The sequence below is a fragment of the Mycteria americana genome, chromosome 1 (assembly GCF_035582795.1).
Source record: "Mycteria americana isolate JAX WOST 10 ecotype Jacksonville Zoo and Gardens chromosome 1, USCA_MyAme_1.0, whole genome shotgun sequence".
Taxonomy (NCBI): domain Eukaryota; kingdom Metazoa; phylum Chordata; class Aves; order Ciconiiformes; family Ciconiidae; genus Mycteria; species Mycteria americana.
The window spans coordinates 55,294,895-55,318,727 of NC_134365.1; the positions used below are offsets into that span (position 1 = coordinate 55,294,895).

Here is a 23,833-nt window from a genome sequence, read left to right on the forward strand (position 1 = left end):
AAGCAACCAGAAAAGATCGCTTATAGGAGAAAGGATTAACCTGATGGACACGTGGCCTAATCTATTATGGGAGAAGGCAAAATACCAGGCTCCTGTGGTTAGACCAGTGGTTCAGTCCAGAATTTCCAGTTTTTCTTTTCTGGTTGCCCTAGAGCATTCATTTGAGTGGTTTGTGGCACAGTTAATATTTGCAGAGCACTCGGAGTGTTAACAGTGCTACAACAGTATCAACACTAGATAATGATTTTGGCAAACTATCATTTGCCGATCAGTGGAACAAGGGACAGACCAGTTCGGAGAAAATACGAACCAACTTTCATCCCGCAACACAAAAATCAGAACCTTTAAGAAGAGATTTGAAAAAAGTTCCATTAACTTCTTTTTGGTTTGTTTTCGGCTTAATTTCCCTGCAGAGCCACCCTCCAGGTTTCCTCGTTCCAGGTGGGGAGGGACGGAAAAGTACCAAGATAACCGCCAAAGAGATTAGCTGCCCTCGCCAGCTGTCAAGCTCCCCCCCAAGCCCTTAGGAAATACCAGAAATTATCACAAGCTTTCCCAGGTCCAAGATTTCTAAACCAAAGTAGCATTGGAGAAGTCTCTTAATGTCAAAGTGATGGTCCAACCTGAGCGGCCAACTTGATGGTTCACCCCACCACTATCAAGACAGCGTAGTGCCTTGAGGCCCAAACTCCACAGAGAGATGCTGGTACAGAGAGTTTATATGCAAAAAGGAATTGGGGGTGTTCCCATCAAAACATGAAACCCTGCTGGCAAGGCTTGAAGTGACGTTCCGGCGTCTTCCATTCATGAAGATAAAGATGACAGGGCGATACGGGGGGCCTAGGGGGAACACAACACACATGGGTTTCTCTCTCTCTCTCTCTCTCTCACTTTGTTTTCCTCATTCATACGGCCTCGACCCGCGTAAACCGCTTCCAAAAACGCAGCCTGAAAAGTCGTAGAAAACAAACAGAACGGAAACAAACTTCCCCTCCCTCCCACCCCACGACCTGAATATTCACGAGAAGAGAAACACCAATTTATACAAAAACGCAATAAAAAAGAAATATTTACAAATGAAAGGAACGCCTTCTCGGTGGCCGCTGTCAGAGGCATCTGACAAGCTGCCTTGTGTTCTGGATTGCAGATCGCTCTGTTAATTTGTTTGGTTTCTTTTTTTTTTTTTTTTGTTCTTTTCCTTTTTGTCCTTGTAATGAGAGAAGAGGGAAAGAATAAGAAGTTCCCTTACAAAGACTCTCCCCCTCTTCCCTCCTTAATTTCCTCAGTGAAATATAAGAAAATATTCCCCTCACCAACCCTGCCCACCTTCTTCTCACACTCTTTGACTTTACAGGCAAATACCACCCTCCCCCCGCCCCAGCTTTAAAAAATAAATAAAATAAATAGGTAAATAAATAAAAGGCCTTCTGTTGGCTTAAAAAGAGAAAGATAAGATAAAATCAACCAGGGTGCGGTGAGGAATGTGAGAGAGGTGGCTTTCAGCTCCAAGAAATGTGGCTCATAAAGACAGGGCTGCCATCGTCTTTCAGAGTCAGTCCCCAGCAGTGTCCCCATGCCCTCAGCACAGGGCTCTCTCAACCCTTCCCCTGGTGAGCCACGGTCATCGAGACACTAGGACAGACCCAGGATAAGCAGGAGACACTTTGCCATATCTCTCAGGACAGGAGAGGTCGGCCCACACCCCCACCTCAGGAGAAAGAAGACACATGAAAGGGGAGTTCAGCTTCTCACTCCTACCCCTGCTCCCTTTCCTTTAGTTTAACTTGCATCTAAAATGATACAATGGAAAGAAAAAAACCCACTCTCATCGATACTAGGTGCACCAGGAAAGCTGTCACTACAACTGCAGGGATGGGAAACCCTAGGCTATTCCAGCTTTGCACCTGTGCTAGTATCTCTCTCTCTCACACACACAGAAGCACACATACACGTACACACGCATCTCGGCCTTGCACGTCTTGTCTTCAGCCCAAGTTTCCATGCTCTCTGGCGTTTATTCAAGCACACCCCTTCACAGGAAGACAAGCTGTGTACTTCCCTGTACATTCAATAGTAAATATACATATGTATTTCCCATAGGTGCGCACACCCTCCTCCTATTTCCACATGTGCAAGGAGGCATTGAAACAGTCCACCAGCACCACCGCCACCACACTCACCCTTTCATGGCATTTTTTTTCCTCTCCAGCACTATGCCAGCATTGGCAGAGGGCACCCTATTCTTTTTGTTCCAACCTGCTGACCAAGGGCAGGGAGGGCAGAAGGATGAAAACCCTTTTTTCCTTGCCCTCCTTGCTGAAAGGACATGGCAAAACAGGCTTGGTGTACCCTGAAGCAACAGTGACAAAACTCCCCACCTTTCCCTATTCTTTAGCTCTGTTCCACTGTGTTTGTTATCCAGACACCTTATAGGATTCTGAGTTTATTTTGCTTTCTCCACAGACATTTCAAGTATAAAGTTATCATATATACTCGCGTATAGGCTAACCCATACTATACACTGCTCCCACCCTTGAAGCATGTCACAACTAGTGAGCAATTCACAGCTAACGAACCAACCCTGCGCCCCTTTCCCCAAACTGCTCTCATTTCAGTGCAAACCAGAATCCTCTGTCAGAGATCCCAGCAGCCTCCCTGACTCCAGGGTTGCTTTCCCAAACTCAAACCCCACTTCCTTTCCGTCTCTCCCACTGGTCTGCCACAGATTCAACGGCTGTAATAGCCATGGTGAAACCATTAGCCAGACCTGCAGACAAGCCTTCTCTCCCTCCCCCCACACCCCCCAACAGACAATTCAAAATTTTAGCGTAAAATTTCTCAGCATATACGCAAATATATATATATATATATTTCAGCCCTAAACCCCCATAGTCTTCACAAAATAATGTAACGAGAACCTCAGTATAGCTAACATATAAGTGCATCATCAAGTTAGTCGTGTTATTCCCCCTTCACTTTCTCCATGTCTTCAAACACTACTCTTTTCTAGGCAGTTTTAGGAAGAGTTGCCTGAGCAAGCGTATTTTCCTGCATGTCCATTACACTGCTTCTGCTGTCTCCTCCTGCCACACACACACGTGTGTGTGCACATGCCTTTCTCTGCCGGGAGCCAGCAAAAGTGAAACGCTAGAGTCACTGCCGCTCCCCCTCAGCCCACCTCTTCCCTGTCTTTTTCTCCGCTTCCTGAAATCACGAGCGAGGATATCCAACTCCGACGTCACTGTAAAGTGCAATGGCCAGGAATGGAGGAGAATGGGAGGAGCGAGAACATGGAAAAAGAGATAAAAGGGGAGGGGTGGGAAAGAGGAGGAGGAAGAGGGGAAACCAAAGAGGTGGCACTTGTCACCAGTGCTGCACTACTCGGAACTCCAGTATCCCACAAACTAAGGACGACTCAGGAGAGTAGCTGATGGGATTGATCCCACCCCACCCTCCCATGCTCCACATACACCCCCAGTCCCTCCCCGCGCTCTTCCCCTCTCACTCAAACGTCAGACTCAATACTGGAGAGTTTCTCATAAACATGCCCGTTGCTGGAGCCATTGAAAGCCCTGGGGTTTTTGTTGTTAGGCACACAGGGGTTGGACTGGTTCCCTATACAGATGTCCTTCTGGAAACGGGCTGGCACAGCCCCATGAAGGGCTGAGACCACCGGCTTGTTGGTGGTGACGATGGCTCGGAAGTCTGGCCTGGCTTTGGGCCCTCCTGCCACCACAGGCTGCCTGAAGAAATAAGATTTGCTGCCGTGGAGCAAGCATTGGTCATCCCCAAAAGTGGGGATGAAAGGGTTTTGGGTGACCCGGTCGGGGTAGAGCGACTTGCTGAGCATGTAGCCCCCGCTGCTGCCGGGGTTGTTGTGGTGGTGGTAGCTGGTGGCGGGCACTGAGGACTTGTTGTTGGCAAAGGTGGTCTCACTGGCTGGCATCTCAAACATGTGGGCATAGGGGCTCCCCTCCAAAAAGCGGCCCTTGTCCTTGAGGCTGACGCTGCGGGGGGCCAGGGCCGAGTCATCCTTCTGCAGGTCCACAAAGGTGTCGTAGGAGTGCTGCCGGCGGAGCTTGTTGCGGTTCTTCTTCTGCACCTTGGAGGCAGAATTGGAAGGGCTCTGAGGATATTTGGAGGAGGAGGTGGCGCTGGTGGCCACGGGCACAGGGGCAGGCTGCTGGTCCAGCTCTTGGAGCGAGTTGTCCTCACTGATGTCATACAGGTTGCCCGCTTTCTTGCAGGCCTCACAGCGGATGCAGGCCTGGCGGGTAGAGTTCTGCCCCACCACCGATGGCGTGTAGTTGTGCAGCTTAGAAGGGCAACCACGGCAGAAATTAGCCCCAGGCCGGTCCTCCCAGTCTAGGTTGGTCAGGTTCTTCTCCCACGGCGCCGGGACCCCGCTCACAACGCCATGCTTGTGCTCATTGCCTCCACCAAACTCGCCCGAGCCATGCTTGTGGTGGGCCCTGTTGGTGCAGGATCCACCCCCTCCTCCTCCCGTGTCGCGCTTAAACTCATCTCCCCGCTCTTTGTAGATATCTGTCAGGTCCACGTGTTCCCAGTGCGGTGAGTTCTCCTTGGCCCGAAACTGGTCCAGGTAGAAGTCCCGTAGCCCTTCCTTGTCCCTGAAGTAGCGCTTGTGGTCGGGCGAGCGGGGTGGGCGCCGGCGGTAGGCCAGCTCTATCTCATCAAACTCCCGACGGGACTTGGCAGAGGCTGGGCGCTTCTTCAGGCTGTCCTTGTACTGCTGCTTCCGCCGCTTGGCTGCGTTGCCCTCAATGTTGCCGTAGGTGACCGTGTGAGTGGAAATGTCAGAGACATCTGAGCGGATCAGATCATCGTGGGCCCCACTGCCCCCATAGCGGTCACTCTTGAAGGAGAACTTGCCATAAAGGTCGCCCAGCTGGCTGTGCTTGGCAGGGGGTAACCCCAGGTCCAAGGGCTTCTTCCCGATGGACCGCGACTGGGCGTTGAAGGGTGGGTTGTCACAGTCGTAGAGCCCATCAATGGAGCTGGTGCTGCCAATGCTGTGGGGGCGGTGGTGGTGGTGGTAGTGGTCCTGATACACATTGCTGTCCTTCAGCTGGAGGTTGCCAAAGGTCCTTTCCACCTCACTAATATAGTCACTAAAGAGGTTCTCCTCGCAGGGGGGGTTGTTGTAGGACTTGCAGTCTGAGTGGGTGAAGCTGCGGCGGTGCTCGGAGATATCGTAGACCGATGACTCGCGGCGGATAAAGTCCAGGGCACTCTGCGGTGAGCCATTAACCCCTGACAGGTTGGCCATGTTCTTGGCTGTCCGAAGCAGGCGGAGGATGTTGGAATGGGTGTTGTTCATAGTCGCCGTGGGGGAGTTCATTGCTGACTGGCGTTCCTCAATGGCCACGCCATGGATGCAGCTGTAGATACCCTGAAATGAGAGAAAGCAGGAAGGTGAGTGGTCCTGCAAAGAATACACGAAAGGGGACCTGAACTGGGAAGCACCCTGTGCAGCAACAGCATGTTCCTGTAGGACAGCAAGGCCTGTCAGCCTTCCATCATGAAGCACAATCAAATCAAATGAAATCAGACCTGGTCTACCGACCCTTGCTGTTCTGCCCCTCTTTCTTGCCCCTCATATTTTTTCCTTCCACTCCAGTACTCTTCCTCTGCTTTGCTTCATGTCATATCTGTACGATGCAGGAGTACCTGCTTGCATCTCTAAGAGTTACTCAAATCTAGTAGGTGTAACATGGAATTGCAAATGGGGAAAATAATATCCTTGGGAACAAAAGCATCAAGACAAATGATTCTGTGTGGATGAGAGGAAGAAAGTCTGTTTTGACCCTTGAAATTCATCTGGACATCAGTGAATCAATGAGACAGGAGCTATCTTAGAAAGGGAACAGCTTCATTTGTCATAAACTTGGCTACATTAATCACCAGTACAGATTAGAAAAGGAAACAGAGAAAGAGCAGGACTGCCGAATAGGTATTTAGGTCTCTTGCATCTGGCTGAGTGAGGTACAATAGAATTTTTAATTGCATTCTGTTAAATTTAACAGTGATAACAGGCTCCAAATTGACATCCCTGAAAGCGAAAGTCCTCTATTCAACCTCAAATCAGACAGCAGAAGTGCCTGATTCCTCCACATTCCCCACTAGCTCATTTCATCCATGACACAGACTGCTTGCAAGGGCTACCCACCCCTAGGAGCAAAAGGAAAGGGGCTCATTTATTCCCTGGCCTGCCAAATGGCACCTGCTGATTAATGTAAATTGTGAAATGGACACCATCACATCATGTTACTATGGTTTCTCAGCAGCTAGCAGATGATTAACACTTTTTAGACTTTTCACCAACCTGGCCCAGGTCTAACAGATAACCCCAGAATGAAAGAATCTGTACTTAGCTAAGGATCACCAAACACAATCCACCATCTCATCTCCAGACTAAACTAGGTTAGAAACTAACAATATAGAAGAGCGGCTGTGCCCCTGCATTCAAAAGGCTTTGTCATTTCTCCTCAACAATATGTTATGTAGCAATTACGTGCTCCTTGCACAATCAAAGCTAATTCTATTACATTGGACACTGAGGTAAAGAATGCTGAGATTTGACCTCACTTCAGAATGGATCAGGAGAAGGGACCAGTGGCTTGAAAGAAGAAAAAAGCCTCCAAATGGGACACTGCTAGTTAATAGCAGAAAGATGACTCAGAAATTACTAGAATCTGCCTTAAATGTAAATATTATACCCTAAGGCAGATTTGTATAAAGCAATTGCTAAGTTCATGTGGTCATCCTCTCTGGAAGGATTTCTGCATGGTTTAGGGCATGGCTTTTGGTTAGGGACTTCTGACTGTCCATGATAGCACACTTCTAGTTAACATAAGGTCAGCTGAACAGGTGTAATATAGAGGACGATGAAAAACTCCCGAATTTCTAATCATGTTATTCACCATTACTTGACTTATTGTCCCCAGATTTGGCCTCCTAACAACTCACTTTGGAGGACCAGACAGTTACAGTTAACTTCTCTTTATACTGCATTTTCATTTCCATGTGAAATTTCCATTTCCATGACCATAATCCAGCAGAGACCAGAGATGTCACATTAGATGCTCTTGCAACATTAACAGTGAAAAGATGCCAGCCCTTATCCTGCAGACCACCACTCTATCCCACCTGTGTTTTAGACAGTCTTGGTGGATTTCCCCATCTCCAGTACCTAGGACTGTCTGAATAAATCCTCTGTTCCTCCCTGCTAGCTAATGACACTCACCCTGCTGATGGAGAAGACCACACCAGGCTTGCCAGAGCAGACGCCCATGAAGCAGTGGCGGAATTGCCAGTAGAAGAGATGCTCACAGATGAAGGTGATCAGACTGAGGGCCATGGCTGCTCCCAGCATGTAGAAAACACCTGCCATGTTATCTATATCCAGCTGGCTGCTCATAACCTCGTTCTTCTCATTGTGACAAATGCCAGTGAGCCACAGCGCTTCCAGCTCCTCCATCTCCCCTAGAAAGACAGAGAGAAGGAAAGAAACAGGTTAGCCAGCCCTGCAATGGCTAAAGAGCTCAAGCTGGGGTAGATTGAAAGCAAGAAGCTGATCTAAGGTCATTTCCAGTGGCCATGCTCTTTTTCCACATCTATTACGTCCATGAAATATCCTGATTGCCCTTCTGATAGGGGCAGGTGCAATTTGTCACAGGGAAGGCAACAGGGTTTTTCCACAGTCAGGTATTAGCCACAAAAAGCTGTACCACAGGACACAGCTGTCACACTTGTCAAATAGCTACAGTGAGATCCTGAAAAAGTTGTCCACCAGATAACTGAAGACCTGGCCTCACAAACTTCCACTTTCATATTAGGTCAATGAAGGGAAAAATCAGTGACTGATACTAGTAGACAAAAATGAGCCACTTCTAAATGAAAACATTGTACATTTCCAGCTCAAAATTCAAAATGTTGGGTTTTTTTTTAAATCAAAATGTCTGATTTTGAATTTGTTTCCATCATATCCATAGCTCATTAAAACTAGGTGCAATGTTCCCGAAAATATTAGTGCATTTTTACCTGTTTTTCTTCCCTCCAATTTTGTCCAAATTCAACACTTCCAAGCCCCTTGACCAATCAAAAATATTACTAATTTGTATCAGCTAGGAACAAATGTTCTGTAGTCTAATTTCATACCCCACTTACTCCCATTATGGTATTTTCATGAGGGGAGAGAGAGAGAAACACATACTGAGACATTCAGAAACAAACTAATTTTGCAGGTTGGCAATTCTTTTCATGCTGTTAGGAAAGTTAGTTTTTCACATTTTCAACCTCCAGGCCAGTGACAGGGGGGAAAAAATCCGTATATTTATGTGGCGCCATAGCACAGTCTTTAAAGCTTTATGGAGAACTTATATCTTTTTCTGAAATAATACATATTAGGCTGTTTAGAAGACAGAACACCCTATCCATCAGGTGGCCAATTTTCTGCTGAAGTATATCAGAGCTATGTTCGTTCCATATTTATTATGCCATATGTTACTTTCAGATTTCAGAAAAAAATAAATACTTATAAATAAAATAACCTGTGAATTTTATTTATTCAAAAAAAGGACATAGCAAGATGTAATATGGAATGGAAAGGGAAAGCCAGAGAAATATTTTCTAAGAAGGAATTACTTATCTCATGAATAATTTTTTTTTCATAATAACAATTTATCTGTAAAGGATGAGAATAATTAGGTAACTATAATGTTCTGATTAAAAACTCACTCCAAAATATGCTTCTGAGTTGCAAGTCCTTCCGTGGTTCTTTTTAAGTTTTGGAAAATCTGAGTTAACTCTTTCATCCAGAAATATTTATCCTTTAATTTTGTAAACTCTGTATGGCTTGATCCTGTCTAGAACTATAAAGCATGGGATGACCACAGAAAGTCCAATATAATTAGTGGGTTTGGTCATGGCAAAACCTCAAAGGTACTGAAAAGTTCACAAGAGAAATCTCGTTTTTACAAGACATTCTTCACACAAGATATTTTTCCAACACACATCTGAGCTGGTTCTATGAAGCCTTTAGAGCTTTTGACATTGCTTTTGACAATACTGCTACCCTGCCTCAAGAACATAAAACAAGTGACATCCTCACATTTTTGGTGTAATGCCTCTAACAAACTCTTGTTAATAATCTCCTGTTCTCGACTCAAATCTGAAGCACCAGAGGTAGGAACTTCTATTTCTTACATGCAAAACTTGGTATTTCTTAGGAAAACTCCAACTCCTCTTTTTCTTGTCGCTTACCATCTCCAAAAAGCTGTAGAATGGCAAGATCAACCTGGCGCTTCCAGCCTGAGTCCTTTTGGATGGCAATGCCATAGCCGGTGGAGGCAAACACTTTCCCACTCCCAATCGTCACCAGCTTGCAGCCTTCATCTCTGCCAGCCATGTAGTTTAGCACTGCTGCATCATAAATGAAAGCATCCAACTTCCTGCACAGGTACAAGAAATAAGAGGGGTATAGTTACAGAACAGATAGAATCTGTATGAGTTCAAAGGTGTTCTCGGGTAATTAAGGCAGAAACAAACCTCTTTCAGATAGACTACAATAGGTTGCATCTTCACCTTCATCAGAGTTAACTAAAATCTGAGCCCAAAAACTCGTTTACAGGTGAAGCTAGATTATAAATTAGGACTGTCTATTTCTTTCTGACTCTTTGATAATCATAATTTCTGATCTGAAAGAAAATTTGGAATACAAACATACTGCAAGATAAAGATGAATGAAGAGCAAGTCAGGGGGATCTATAGTCCTAAGAATAGCTTGTATTTCTGTACTGCCTTTCATCTCAAAGGAACCTAAAATGCTTTATAAAATGTATCAATATTAGATAGCAAAGTAGGGGTTGGAGTAAGGGAAAGATTATCTCCAATTCAAACCGCTGGCATGACTTAGCTGAGCAAAATGTCATTTTTTTTCAAATTAAATATAGTCAGGACATCATGTTTAACTCCTCGGTTACTGTGAAAAGCAGTACTGGATCTTTACCAATGTCAAGTGGCCACGAAGGCAGCTTTATGGTTTACCATGCTGAGTAGCTCTTTGGTAAAGAGTGCTTAGCTGAAAACCACAAGAAAAAAATCTGTTTCAACACAGAGAAATCCCCATTAAGGGCTGGGATGGGTAGACAGCACAACAGACTGATGAGAGCCTTCCTTGCACTGCAACAAATTGATTTGGGTGTGGGGAGCAGTCTCAGGGGGCTGCATCTTCTACATAACCAAAGACAGCCGACGAGTAAATCCTCCCACTAGATCTGAAATGAAGCACTTTCTGATAAAAGACCAAAGACCTTCCACCTTGCACATTCTCACACCCACGCTATCTTTTCAATCCACCTCCTGTACATATATTTCCAGTATGGTGATTATCTCAGTTCAAGTGCGTATCTGTGGGGAATTCTGTGGGGAAGGGTGGATATGAAGCCAGGATGACATCTACTGCAAGTGATGAGCTCTATTTCATCCATATATTTCCAGGACAGAGCATATTTATTTCCTGGATGATGACTATCCTGGCAAATGTACCTTCCCAGGATGGCATCCAACAATGGTACAATCATTTATAATGGGCTATGTGCCTCTGAACCTGGCAAACAGGTTTAGGAATATTCAGTCAATCTAGTAATTAAATTGGCTGAACATCTTCATTCGTGCTTTGGAATGAACTTTCTCATAAGAGTGCAACATGAGTTTTTTTCTCATGCAAGAATGGTTTTTTTCACTGGTGCTGGGCTCTGACAATCAAAATGGTCAGCTCTGGGAGGAGGTCTTTAATTATAAAGGACAAAGGCTTGCAAAATGGGGTTTTAAGTTAGCTCCTTTACAGATTCACTGCTATTAAAATAGGATGAGTTGTTCAAACATACTTTTTGCTAATGATTTTTCCCACATTTTCCAAATTACCCAAGGAAATGCTCCCATTTTATATACTTCCTTATTATTCAAACAACATTTTGTTCAGCCCTTGATACTAAAATATTCCAGAGAGACAGGCTACTTCCAAACTATTTGCTTCAAGCACACCTTCCATTACACTGTATTAGCTAGTGATACACTGGGGTGGGATTAGTCTGACAAGGATTGTTTCAGCTTTCTGATTAACATAATCTTTTATGCACAGAAGGAGGGAAAACAAAGGAATTTCCAGATTACAGTATAAAAGCTCTGAAAAAAATTTTTTCCACAGAGGTCTCTGAGCTTTTCCTGTGTATGCATAAGGACCCATCAGCATGAAATATCTTGGTGAAGCAAGGTCTTCGGGACTAATATACACAAGGCTAACATACACAAGGGTACAGGAGAGCCTCTTTTTTTTTTTTTTTCCAAATAGTCTTATAAACACAGCAAAACCAGAAACTCTTACACAGATTTCAATAGAAAAACCTGGCTAAGAGAACCACAGAATTATTCTTCTGCATTGTGTGTGGTCTTGCTATACTTTTAACCACGGAATGATAATGGAGGCTCATTTTCCAAATCCCACAAAAAATTTTCCAGACAAGCATGCAAGTAAGTCAGGTTTCTGTGGTGAGTAAGCATGGAAGAAGAAAGCCTCACCCAGTCTTCAGCGAGAACAGTGCATCATCCACCCCCCTCTGATTGAACTTCACCATGTAGCTGTGCATTTCAGGGTAGTTGTTGCGAATGTTCCTTTCTGTGCTGCCATTGGGAACCGTCCCGAAGCGGAAAGGGGGTGAAAAGTCATTGGGTTTCTGGAACTGGAGAGACAGAAAAAGAATATTTCTCACAATCTTTCAGCAAGAAGCAGTCATCTGAATGGGTGAACACACTCTCCTTGGAAGGTAGTTCTGATTTTATTTTACTATCAGTTGGAAAGCATTATCAAGAAGATATTATATTTCACTATTTTCAAACACAAACATCTCCTGTTAGTGCCTAAGAACCAAGAAGTGAATCTGAGCAACCTGGTCTTTTTGTCCACTCTGGATTAAGTGCATAAAATAGCCAGTGATCAAAGATTAAAAGGAGGTTAGATAAAAGGAAAAAGGAAAGGGAAAAGGTAACAGTGGCTTTACAACACAGTGAAAGAAAGATTTTCAATAAAATCTATGTGCATTTTATCCAAAAAGAGTCATTTATTTTCTAAGTATCTTTTTCAGCTCTGTGGATGCCTTTGCACTTCCTGATTGTGACTGAAGTAGAAAAGTAATTAATGAGGAGAGATGCCTCTCAGAACACCTCACACCCACTTCACCAAACGAATGATCAGCTTTCAAACTTTTGGGCAAATGTCCCAAATGAAATGCTATTAGTGGTTGCAAGTTGCTAGTAACATTTGATGCCCAGAACAGAGCTGGCAGAATACTCCAAACCTTATGCTGCTCCCAAGAAATACATTCATCATAACATTTCCCTACGGCTGCAAGGCTGTGAGATTTTATATGCCACTTGCTTAACTCAAGTCATAATCAATGCTCTCTGGGGTTTTATGAGCAGTAAAATTTAGACTGTCAATTATCAAGACTGCTTAAAACCCCTAGAACCAGCAGACAGGAAGGAGCACAGAATTGTAAGCCAGGAACTGAATAAGCAGTAAAGGAAAAGATGCAAAGGTAGGTTAAATGGAGGGAAGCCCCCTCCTCTCTTGATATATCAAGCAGTAGCTTGCCTGGTGCTAATTCTTGACTTCAGCTGTGACTGTATATTTGGATGATGCTGAGAAGCATGCTAAGAACATGCTAACAGTCAGACCAAACCCATTGAACAGCAACAGTTCACCTGGTACATGAATATATGCAGTCATGTACTGCCACCTTCTATAGTGGAAATGTGGCTACAGCCTATAGCTATAGCTTAAAAAACATGCAGATGAGCCTTGTTCTCAAGTAATGCTCAAAGCCAGTTTGGAACCTGGCCAACTCAGCTGAGGGGGCCAAAGCCACTAAGCAGTGTATCTCATTCACAACATCTCAGCAATAAGGCCAACCAGGAGCTGTGTCTGCGGGTAGGTGAATGCACCGTTCACATCACCTGTGTCTGTGTACCAGTCAACTCATCTGGCTGTGCAAGGAATCATCTCTCCAGTTTGGATGGCAAGATGGGCTGGCTTGTATGCGCACACATGAGTGTGTGAGAGAGAACACATGTCCTACTGCTTTAAACCAACAGAAAACATCAGGGCTGTTTTTTGAAACACAGGTTGGCACATCACCAGAAAAAAGAGGTTTCAGATAGCATAAAACAGGCAGTAAGGTGGCTCTTAGAACCTTGTCACACTCCCTAGGGATAAAGACAAACTCACAGCTATCAAAACCTGTAATGAAAGCAAACTTTGATGGGAGAACAATCACTGCAGCGTGCTGAAATTATTCTTTTTTACCAAGCTGATTATAGCAGCAGCTTAGGGGACCCATCACAAGAACGACATTGCCATACCAGGCACAAAGGAACACAGTCTCTCCCCTGACATGCTAAAACAGGAGTTTGCAAAGTGGGCAACTTGCTTGCCCAGAGGCTGCAGAACCCAGCCTAGAGGGCAGATGGGGCACCCCCCATCCCCATAGAGCCCTTCAACAAAGTAAAGTCAGCAGGGCAAGCAGCAGGCAAGCCCGACCAATGTTGGTGTGACCTCAGCTTCAGCATGCTCTTTGGAGGGGCAGCAGCTATGAGATCCTCTCTGTGGGCCCAAAGAGTGTTAAGAGAAAAAGAGACCCCATCCAATGTCCATTTTTTATCTCCACCCTCCATTCCCAGCAATACAATCTCTAGTTTTGTCTGCTTCCATCACTGTGCCTATGAACTGGAGTAAGAAGGATTACAGAGTCAGGCTGAGCTGTGATAAGGGAAATAATCTGAACTATCCTTTGTCCCCGCTGTGTTCCAGGGCCCATCTTAGCAGCCAGAGGTGAAAGGCTCCATATTTAATTTTTAACTTCCTGGGCAATCAGTAAATAAATGAAAACATTCTTCTTGAAGGAAATGACTGTTTTTGGCAACTGGAAAAGCATGTTTCTAGAGAAGGAAGCCAGGCTGATGGCTTCTACAAAACTACGTACTGTGCATTCATTCACCATCCCTTACCCCCTGCCCATTCCTCAGTCAGAACAGATCTGCAAATGTAAATTATTCTCCACATGCACACACACTTCAGCCATAGCATTGGGGACGACGAGACACGAAACAATCTGAAAGGATCCATATGGGACCCACACCAGAGATCTTTAGTAGGTGGGCACAGCTCAGTCCAGGGATGGAGGGATCTCCAAAGAGCTCTCCAGAGCCAAAAACTGCTGCATCTTTCTGAGCTCACTTCTGCCCCACACAGCTCATACTGAAGGAGCAAGAAGACATACAAGCCTTCCCAGAAAACATATGGGATAGATGGGGAAGGAGTGTGTCCTCTCATGGCAACACGGTGGAGGAACTTGTGTGGAGGAACTGGAGAAGATCCACAAGGAGGAAAGTTAATTGACACTGTTGTCAAAGAGTTCAGTAAAGAAAGCCACTTGTTTGGCTTATTCCAAGGGCTGGGGGAGTGAGCCTGGATCAGAAGTGTCAGCCCCGGGGCAGCAGGGCACATTGGCAGGCTGGTCTAGAAGGAGTCCGAGAGACATGAGACAGGAGCTGGGACACAATGCAGGGGCCATTACATGGAGGCAGCCTGCGCAGAGGTAATCTCAATGCCTCAGTAAATATCGACAAAGGAATTAACCGCAGATATTGACAGAGAGGGTCAGAATTTAGATTAATGAGAGCGCTCTCCCATCATTTCATGTAAACGTTTCTCCTGCCAGAGCCCTAAGTCACAACTACTCTACCCCAGGCATCTGCAAAGAGGAGCCCTGTGAGGATCTGGCAAAAAAATTTGGTGATAACAGGGGAGGGGAAGATAAGAAACTGCACCAGTTGCTGAGCAAACCCAGCTGTGGAGAGTCACAGGGAGCGGCAAACAGGGCTGTACAGGGTCCGCACTGGTAGGAGCCCCACCTCACGCTTCCCTACAGCAGGAGCCCTGTCCCGCTGCCCAGCTCTACCTGCCTTGAGGGGTGACTGCCTGGGAGGGAACCCGCAGGGCTCAGTGGTAGCCCTGCACCCAAAGAGCCCCAGGCGGAGCCATACCCCACCGGCAGCCTCCTGCTCGCTCACCGTGGGGCCTCGGTTGCGAGGTGTTCCACCCGTACCCAAGGTGATGTGACACGCTCTTGCCCATGAGAGAAATCCCTTACGGACCTGGCTTCACATCAAATGGGGGGGGAGGCGGATGCTAGAGATGGGGGTGGGAAGCAGACACCAAGCGTGCCTGAAGGGCTGGGGGGCTCTGGGACATGAGACACCTGTGTTCAGAGCCCAGCGGCTGCCCACCCCCCCTTCAACCCCTCACACCACAAATTGAAATCAAGAAGCATTAAGTCCAAATCAGACCACGGCTTTGGGAAAGTAACCTCTCAGAGTCAGAGAGCAGAAATCTTCCTGCTCTGGAGAGCTATAAACACACAGGCTGGGGGCTATTAGCACATTCGGAGTGGAGAGCCCCTTTCCTGCTCCCCCCCGCAACTCGCCATGAGAGCTGTCGGCAGCAGCAGCGAGAGCGGGTTTAAGTGACTTGTCTGGCAGAGCTGTTTCATTAGCAATTTGGAGCCGTGCCGTGCAGAAAGCAGCATTGTTCTCAGATGTTCGAATATCAATCTGCATAATGAAACAGGTGATAGGAGCTCTTCCCATTCAGGCAGCCTCGATTGGAGGGGATTCAGGGATGAGGGGAAGGGGTTATGTCTAATTGGCCACAATTAATTTGATGAGAATTTTTTTTTCAATATATTGTCTATCATCAAATGGTTCCTACAGAAAAGCGCATCTGCACTTCTTTATCTGCCTGATGTAGGCCCTGTTTACACTGTAAAGTGTTTGCCAATAGCATTGAAAGCAGTTTCCCAAACTCAGCAAGCTCTCACAACAAAAAGGCTCTTTTTTATCAGTCGATCTACTTTTACACTGCTTTAAAAAAAAATAATCCCCTGCTGGATAACATAATGAGCTGGCAAAACTTGGTGTGAGTGTCTGTGCGTGTATGTGTGTAGTGCCTTACCCTTACACAGCTTCTCTGGGAGAGCTCCTTTCACTTTGTAAGGCCCAGACCCTCAGTTTAAATTTTCTACCACAGGAAGATCCACAGCTCCAACCCACCAAAGTAAGGTCCCTAGGTTCAGCTCTTCCGTTAGCTGCAAGTCCAAAAGAGCTTGAGCCCATGTTAGATACTCTGGATTCAGTTCATTTGCCCAGGTGTTAAGTGCCAAGTTGAGATGCCCCAGGGAATGTCACCCTGGGAGCAGGTCTCTCATAGCCCCAGATTTGCCAGCCACCTGAGAGTATTTTGGATAGTCCAGTGCATCTAAATTGGCTCTAAACATCTACATTTGCACAACTGAATCTAGCTACTGGACCATTTGGTCCTCAGGACAGCTTCTTCCACCAAAAGTACAGGGAGCCAGCCGCTGTGGGTAGCAGACAGCCCAAAGTGCTCACCGCTCTCTCGAACTTGCCCATCAGGGCATCAGTCACAACCTTTTGTGCAGGCACCTATAAGCAGCACTCTGCTTGCTCTTTTGGCAGCCGTACAACCAGCAGGTATCTGTTATGGTACAGGCCAAATATCTCTAAAAAAGATGGCATTTATTAGTGAGCTGCAACATAAGATTTAGTGACATCAGGCTAGAAAAGCAAAGTCCATGCTCGAGTGCATAATTTTAGCACAACCTCTCTGCATTGCCCAAACATCCTTGATTGTCCCCTCTTGCTCTGGTTCAGCTGCATGTCACTGCAGTCAGCTTGCACCTTTCTTCATTGCCTGAGAATCCAGTCAGGCTGTTTGCACAGGAGCTTCATCCAGAACTTGTTAAAAATTAAAGGGTGGGCCAGTGGTTTTCAGATCTAAATCCAAGGTAGCTCTATGCCTACAAATAAGTCTTGATAGACTACCTATGTCCACAGCAACATGTTTTGCCCTAGCTGCCTTGCTTCTGTATCCTCTGTTTCAGCCAGGAAATGAACTCCTTCACAGCTAATGGATGACTCACAAAGAGAGAAGGCTTGTCCTTTTCATACCCCCAAAATATGTCATTTTTGTCCCCCAGGCTGCACCATGAACAATGCCACAGAATCACAAACCTGGATCTGGCCCTGAGAAGATGTCTGCTCTGCCCCACTCTCTCCAGTGGGTCTCTCCTAGACATCACCATTCCTGACAGCTCTTTGTCCAGCCTGCTGTGGAAGATGGCTGGTGCTGGAGACTCCCCCATTCCCTGGACAACTTATGCCAGGGCTTTACTATTAGAATTTCTTCCAAGTCTCTGAACTAATGCCTTCCTGCTGCAATCCAACTGCAATATTTTCTGTTATCTTCACCATGGACAGGAAAATCAGAATAGTCTCTTCTTCTCTGAAGGTGCATTTTATGTTTTTGAAGACCGTTGAGCTGTTTCTTTACCATGTTCTTGCATTGAGGCTAAAAAGGCCCAGTTTCCTCAGTCTTTCTTTGCAAGCTGTACTATCTAGACCTCCAACCATTCTTGCTGCTGTCCTTTGGCTGTATCCAGTAGGTCTTTTGTTGACTTGCCTTTGGTTGGTGGACATGTTCTCTACCTCCATTGTACCAAGAACAATCTGATCAGGACCCCAAGATGCTGAGAGAACATTACACTAAAACAGCTTGCAGCAAGACAATAAAAGCATTGCTAGTGAGAGTTAATGCTCATTATTACTCTCCTCAGTGCCTCTTATGTTATATCCTTTTCCCTTTGTCCTTTAGTCTTGTCATCTGCAGCTTGCAAGTTCTTCAGAGCTGTAACTCTGTCCTGATTTGCATTCAGGTGGTGACCAGTTTGTTTCTGGAATGTCAATCATCACTGCCAGCACCATCTTCAGGGCTTTTACTGTATGCTTTTCTTTATCGAGCTTGATCGTGCACGTAGGCACATCCACACAACCATGTCCCATCACCTGTCCTGGTAGAGGAAGTGCTGTACAGATGCTCCCAGCATGGAGCCTGCTCTATTGGTATGCTGGTGCAGGGCACATTTACATTGCTACAACAGCATCCCAGCTACGAGTGTGCCAGCCCAACAGCATAGGGAGAAAATCATACTGCAAACTTAAATCATAGCACTGGTAAAACAATCTGTGAGGAGAGCAGACTAAAGAGACTGTGCTGCTCATTCCTCTATTACTCATGAATCTCTTGTGCGGATACTTCTCAAGCTTCATTCCTAAAGCATCCCTCTCCCCTCTGCACAGTCACCTAGCTTTGACATTACAGACATTTTTTACCTCCAAGGTGGAACTCACAGCCCTTTCCAAGTGACTACAAGTTTTCAGATCCTCCTTTTACCCTAGCTCCGATTTCCTCTCTTCTTCTCCATTCCCTCACAAATATCACCTTCCACCTCCTCAGCAGCAGCTGGGACTCCTCACAGTTCAGAATTCAGTTGCCACATCAACTCTTCCTGATTGTTGGGCCCAGTCACAGAAATCAGCCCTAATATTGCAGTGGCAAAAACCCAGTTTCTTGTCTTCATTGGCAAACAATACATACCTTGATTTATTAAGGAAAAAAAAAAAAAAGAATGAACAGCATCAAATTCAATATAAGTCAGTTTTGGGAGGGCATAAAAATACTTTGCGCTCCCTCAGACTCTGGCTTCGTGGTTTATCTTATTATTCAATACCCGCCGATGTTTCAAATTCTCTGGTCTTGCTTTGCATAGTGCTTTCACCCATGAATTCCTCTAGATAAGTCTGAGAAAGGAGTTATCAGTTAGTGCAGCTGACTGCAGAAAAGTTGGCAAAGAATTAGATGAAAGTCACTTTTAAAGGAAGATGTAGGGTGGGTCAGACCCACAAACAAGAAGAAAAATATCTATGAATGTCTGGTGGTGAAACAGGGACACGTGTGGGTCAGGGAAGGGAACAGAGAAATCTAAGGACAATGCAGAGGTGGGGGGGCAGGTGAAAGCAAAAGAAAGAAGTTCAAATATAGCAACTTTAAAAATAGTTGCCCTTGTAAAATAACTGAGATGAAAGCAGAGATCCAATCGGTGGAAGAAGCCGCCATCACATGCAGTTATTGCCAGAGCAATGCACACAGTAGGATTGTGCAGTCTCTTTGCAAGCTGGATTGTTATGTGCAGACCTGCTCTGTGCTGCTTCTGCACAGAACAGAAGACTGCAAACCTTGGGCAGGGCAGCGTCACCCCAAACAGATGGCATTTCAGGGATCCCACATCTTCCATAGCCAGACCTACATACACGTGCTGGGACCACGCTGCCTTTCTGCTGACCCAGGCATTATGGATACACCAGGTCTGTGGGGCCACTCCAGGATCAGAGCATCACATGTGGACAGAGTCCACCCACCACCAACAAACCAGGTGTCTTCTGGGTCTGCCAAGTGTGTGAGCATTATGCAGACTCTGTGCAGCTTCTCCACCCAAAAGGTAACACTAAGGTTATAAAACTTCCTCAGGACACATTTGGCAAGCCATAGGCTTCAAGTCAGTCACACTGTTAGGTGTCCCTCAAGCTTGACCAGAGAAAAACATCTGTAGTGGAATCACTGAGCTTCACCAGTCAGAGACGAAAGCTCCTTGCACATCCCTAATATTAGTAGGTGTGGTATCAGATGAGCACAGTCATATCTGTTGCAATTAAGTGAGCTATGGGATCTTAGGTACAGTACACTTAACTTTTGCTTGCATGCATGTAGAGGATGGAGATCATCTGTTTATCAAATCATGCCATGTATTCCATCCTTGGAAGTCAGCTTCCTTGGAAGCTAAACACAATGGGGCAAAAGTCACCTACTGAATAATCCCAGGCAAGCACAAAACAGAAATCAGTGAGGCAGAAAGATGCCGGTTAGTACACTCATGTTAATATCATTAGAAGTGTAGATGTTCGTTCAGAGGGAGAAAATTAACTGATGAAAAAGACCTTGAGAGAAGAGGTGGCAGCTAAGTACAGAGGAGTTTGAAATCTGCTTTGTTTGCACATGAGACAGCTGGTTAACAAATTATGAAATACTGAGAAATTCAGGGGATGTAGTTTGGTGGGGGAGCGATTCCATTTTTCATCTGTTTTCACTAAGAAAGGCAGATCACAGCCTCCTATCTTCTGAGCACTAAAGGCAACCTGCTTCAGCACCTTGTATGTAGCTACCAACCTCTGGGCAGTAGGGTGAAAACCTGCATAAGTCTAGCAAACCTCCCAAAGAATTCACTGGGGCCAGAATTTTCACCCAAGTAATTAGAAAAACCTACTCATCACATTAGTGCAATTTCTTAAGCACCTCTGTAGGCAGGGAGGCAAAGCAAAAGGCAGGGCACTCAAGGCAGGGCACCTGGGGCACCCCAGCATCATCCCGGCAGTGGGAGATAATGCCTTCCTTTAGCCTTCTGCAGAAAGCTGCTTCTCATCTGCAAGCAGATGACAGCAGAGGAATGAAAGCTGTATCACTTCCTTGTGAGTCCTGGGGCACTGGAGCAGGTACACCTGAAGCAAGCAAGCCTTCTGGGCCACCAAGATTCTGGGGAAGTTTCACCTTGAATAGCCAAAGGCCCAGGAGAAGCAGGGCTCCTTTCCACCAGGTGAAGTAAAAATGCCTGGGAAGATACAACTTGCCAAATATTAATCACGTATATGTATGTACATATAACTTCAAATGTCACAGTCACTAGCCATAAGCAATGAATGGGTGGGTGGGGGGACTGCTGTATTTTTTTTTAATCCTGTAGGTCTCATCCTCCCATACCCTCCCCACCAGCAATTCAGCCCTTGATCATTCAGATGAAGGAGGCCAGCTCTCATCTCTCAGGCTGCCAAATCCTGGTGGCAGGGCCATTGTCTTTTATTTGACTGCAGAGTGCCAAGTACATTTATGTCACTGTATAAATAATAAATAAAAATATTCATGGCTTCCCTCTCTGCTGGCTTATACTGATGCGAGAAGCAGGACAATCCTTTGCTCCCCTTCTCCCTCCCCACCTTACGTAACTCTCCGAAGATGGCTTTTTCCAGACTGCCAAACAATTAGCGCAGAAGCAACCAAATTTGCCCAGAGCCTCCAAAGAGTTAGCTCCAAGAGCCAGTTAAAATGAAGATGAAAAGGAAGAGTCAGTGGTAGCCAAGGCCTGAGAAAGGCCAGGATGGTGTGGCGGCGGGAATGCAAAAGCTGCAAGCTAAGGACCGTGCTGTGGCCCCATCGCCGACATCCAGCAACTCCCACCCGTGCCACCAGCAAAGCCCAAGGGGTTGCGTTTCTGCCTTTCCAGCAAGGATGAATTAAGCCTACTGTCTGACTCTGAGTATCCCCTCCCCTTGTATCTTACCTGCTTAAGTTCCCAACTAAACTGCATTTTAACTGGCACTAATCCTGAAGAGTCCCATTACAAGTTTTTACTGCCATTAAATCCCTCCAGATCAACAGAAAAGAGAGAATCCTGAGAGACTGAGTCAAGGCTAAAGCATATCACAGCCTCCTCGCCGCTCGGCACTACACAGCGCTGAGCTTAAAAAGAGGGAGAATGACAAAGAAAGTAGGACTGAAATGAGGGGAGAAAAAGCATGCCTGAAAACCCACTGACTTTAAATACGTATAGCCTTAAAAACCACTGAATCACTTTTTAGCACGCAGGCACAGAGGTTTGTTCCAAGGATCTCAGAAAGCATAAAAATCACGCCAATCCAAAGAGTGCGGAATGACTAAATCTACGATAAATATACCCATCTACAACTGTAAAAAATTATCTGAGATAATATTTACGTACACAATAAATGTAAATCACCAGCTAGAAGGATCTATTACTAACATATGATATGCTGTAGCTATTTTAATAGCTATTTATTAATATGAAGACTTTAGCATAATCTGTAATTACACAGATATATACTGCACTATATAGTATTTGTAAATAGTTCATACTATAGTAACTGATGATTTACAAAAAGGTGCAGAGAAATCACCAGATTTTAAGGCACATAATTTCAAACTATCAGAGCTCTGAGTTTTCTACACTTCACTATGAACCAATGTTTGTTATATTAAGCACTAGTCGGTACCACTAACATTAAATATAAAGGTCATATTTAAGCAAAAGTCTGAACACAGTTCAACTTATTTACAGGAAGATGTTCCCTCAGAGAAGCACTGTGGAAAGAAATTCAACTCTACCCCATGACATAAGGTTTGGGGGTTTGGGGACTTCCTTATTTTTGGGGTTTTTTTGGTCAAGTGCATCGGACTCTATGCATTTTAAAAAAGGTTTTGATTTAGCACAAGAGGACAGAGTTGGAAGTGGCATGGTCTTACTTCTAGCTAACTGATATCTCCACAAAGGTTTCCTGACAATAAAAACCATACTGCTATTGAAAGGACTGCATATTTTCTGCTTTTGGACACCACCACATAAAACTTCCTTTGTATCATGCAGAAATGTGTGAAAGCACCACAAATGTCTGTTGATAGTAAATGCACAATCCCGTGGAAGATTTGTGGCCTCCCGTGGCCTCCAAGCCATCTGGTTAGACAATCTTCCCCTTACAGACCTCACAAGGTACAAGACTGACCCCCACTTCTGGTCCCCTTGGAAAATTTTTAGCTGACAGATAAACCCGCTCTGCGTTTTTCCTAGACTTCTCCAGAACAGGTATTTGTTGTACAAAAGCTGCAAGCTCAGAAAAGCATTTAACTTCAATCATGTGAATAATAGCCCATTGACTTTAATGTCGCCACTCATGAGCGCAAAGTTAAGCACATGCTTAAGTGTTCTGCATATCTGGGATCCTTGTATAATTTAGATTTAATGTGCTGCAGAGTACAATGAGGGAAATAATTCATTTTTCAGTTTCATGGCCAAGCATCTATTACCGCAGAAATACAGCAGATTCTTTTTTACAGGTTTTTCAGTGAGACTTTTGCCTTGTATCAACCTGAAATGTTTCATTCACTTCAGAATAACGTGTGTTGTTTTGTCTTCCAGTTATTTCCTTCTGTCCCTTTCCTTTGTTACAGAGAAAACCAACTTTATTTTCTTTTTGTTTTTTAAATGTAGGTCAATTTTATGAGTAGTGCCTTTAGAAAATGACAAGTCAAAAATACATGTCAGAAATATCAAAGTATTTTGTTTCAAGTATACTAAAATGAGCTACTTTGGCAAATATCAGAATTTCCCTCTGCCTTCTTACGCTCTCCCCAGATTTTTTTTCAGTAAAAATATTGGCCAGTTTTAACTCCAAAATTTAATTTTTGGGGAAAAAAGCATATCTATTGAAAAAAACAGCTGACCTATGCTGCATAGAAACAGGCCCTTTGTCTCGACATTTCATCAACATCTTAAAAAGCAAATAAGTCAAATACATGTGAAATTTCAGCAATCTGTATTAATTTGCAGGCATGCAGAAATCCATTTCTCTCCTTTTTATGTCAATTACAAAATTACCATTTTGATACTTTATTAGCTTCTTTGGCATTTCCAACTAATTTATAGGCATGGATACTATTTTTTTATTATTATTAACCTACTGCATTCTAAATTACTTTATTTAAATGCCCTGCTGGCTGTCCACATTTGCTTTTATTCTATTACTACTGTATATGAATGGAAATTACGTATAGCTATTAGATTATTTCACACATTAGTTCATTTTATATAATCTTTCCTGTATTTATTGCCTTCGTTAGACTGAAATACCGCAGGCACTTGTTTCTCTAATGTGTCTGAAGCTCTCCCGTTATTGGAAATTGGGTTATATCTCCTGATTACAGTCAGATGAAATCCAG

General features: G+C 44.8%; 1 protein-coding gene across 1 annotated transcript in view; it reads right to left on the minus strand.

Annotated features, from left to right (window-relative positions):
* Window positions 1-3,505: 3,505 nt before the first annotated feature.
* Window positions 3,506-23,833, minus strand: part of GRIN2B (glutamate ionotropic receptor NMDA type subunit 2B) — a 168,235-nt gene continuing 147,907 nt past the window's right edge. The window contains exons 9-12 of the mRNA XM_075498943.1: window positions 11,602-11,762; window positions 9,286-9,473; window positions 7,268-7,506; window positions 3,506-5,413 (exon numbers count right to left, since the gene is read on the minus strand). Coding sequence (XP_075355058.1) covers window positions 3,506-5,413; window positions 7,268-7,506; window positions 9,286-9,473; window positions 11,602-11,762 — 2,496 coding nt within the window. The remainder of the gene's footprint in view (window positions 5,414-7,267; window positions 7,507-9,285; window positions 9,474-11,601; window positions 11,763-23,833) is intronic.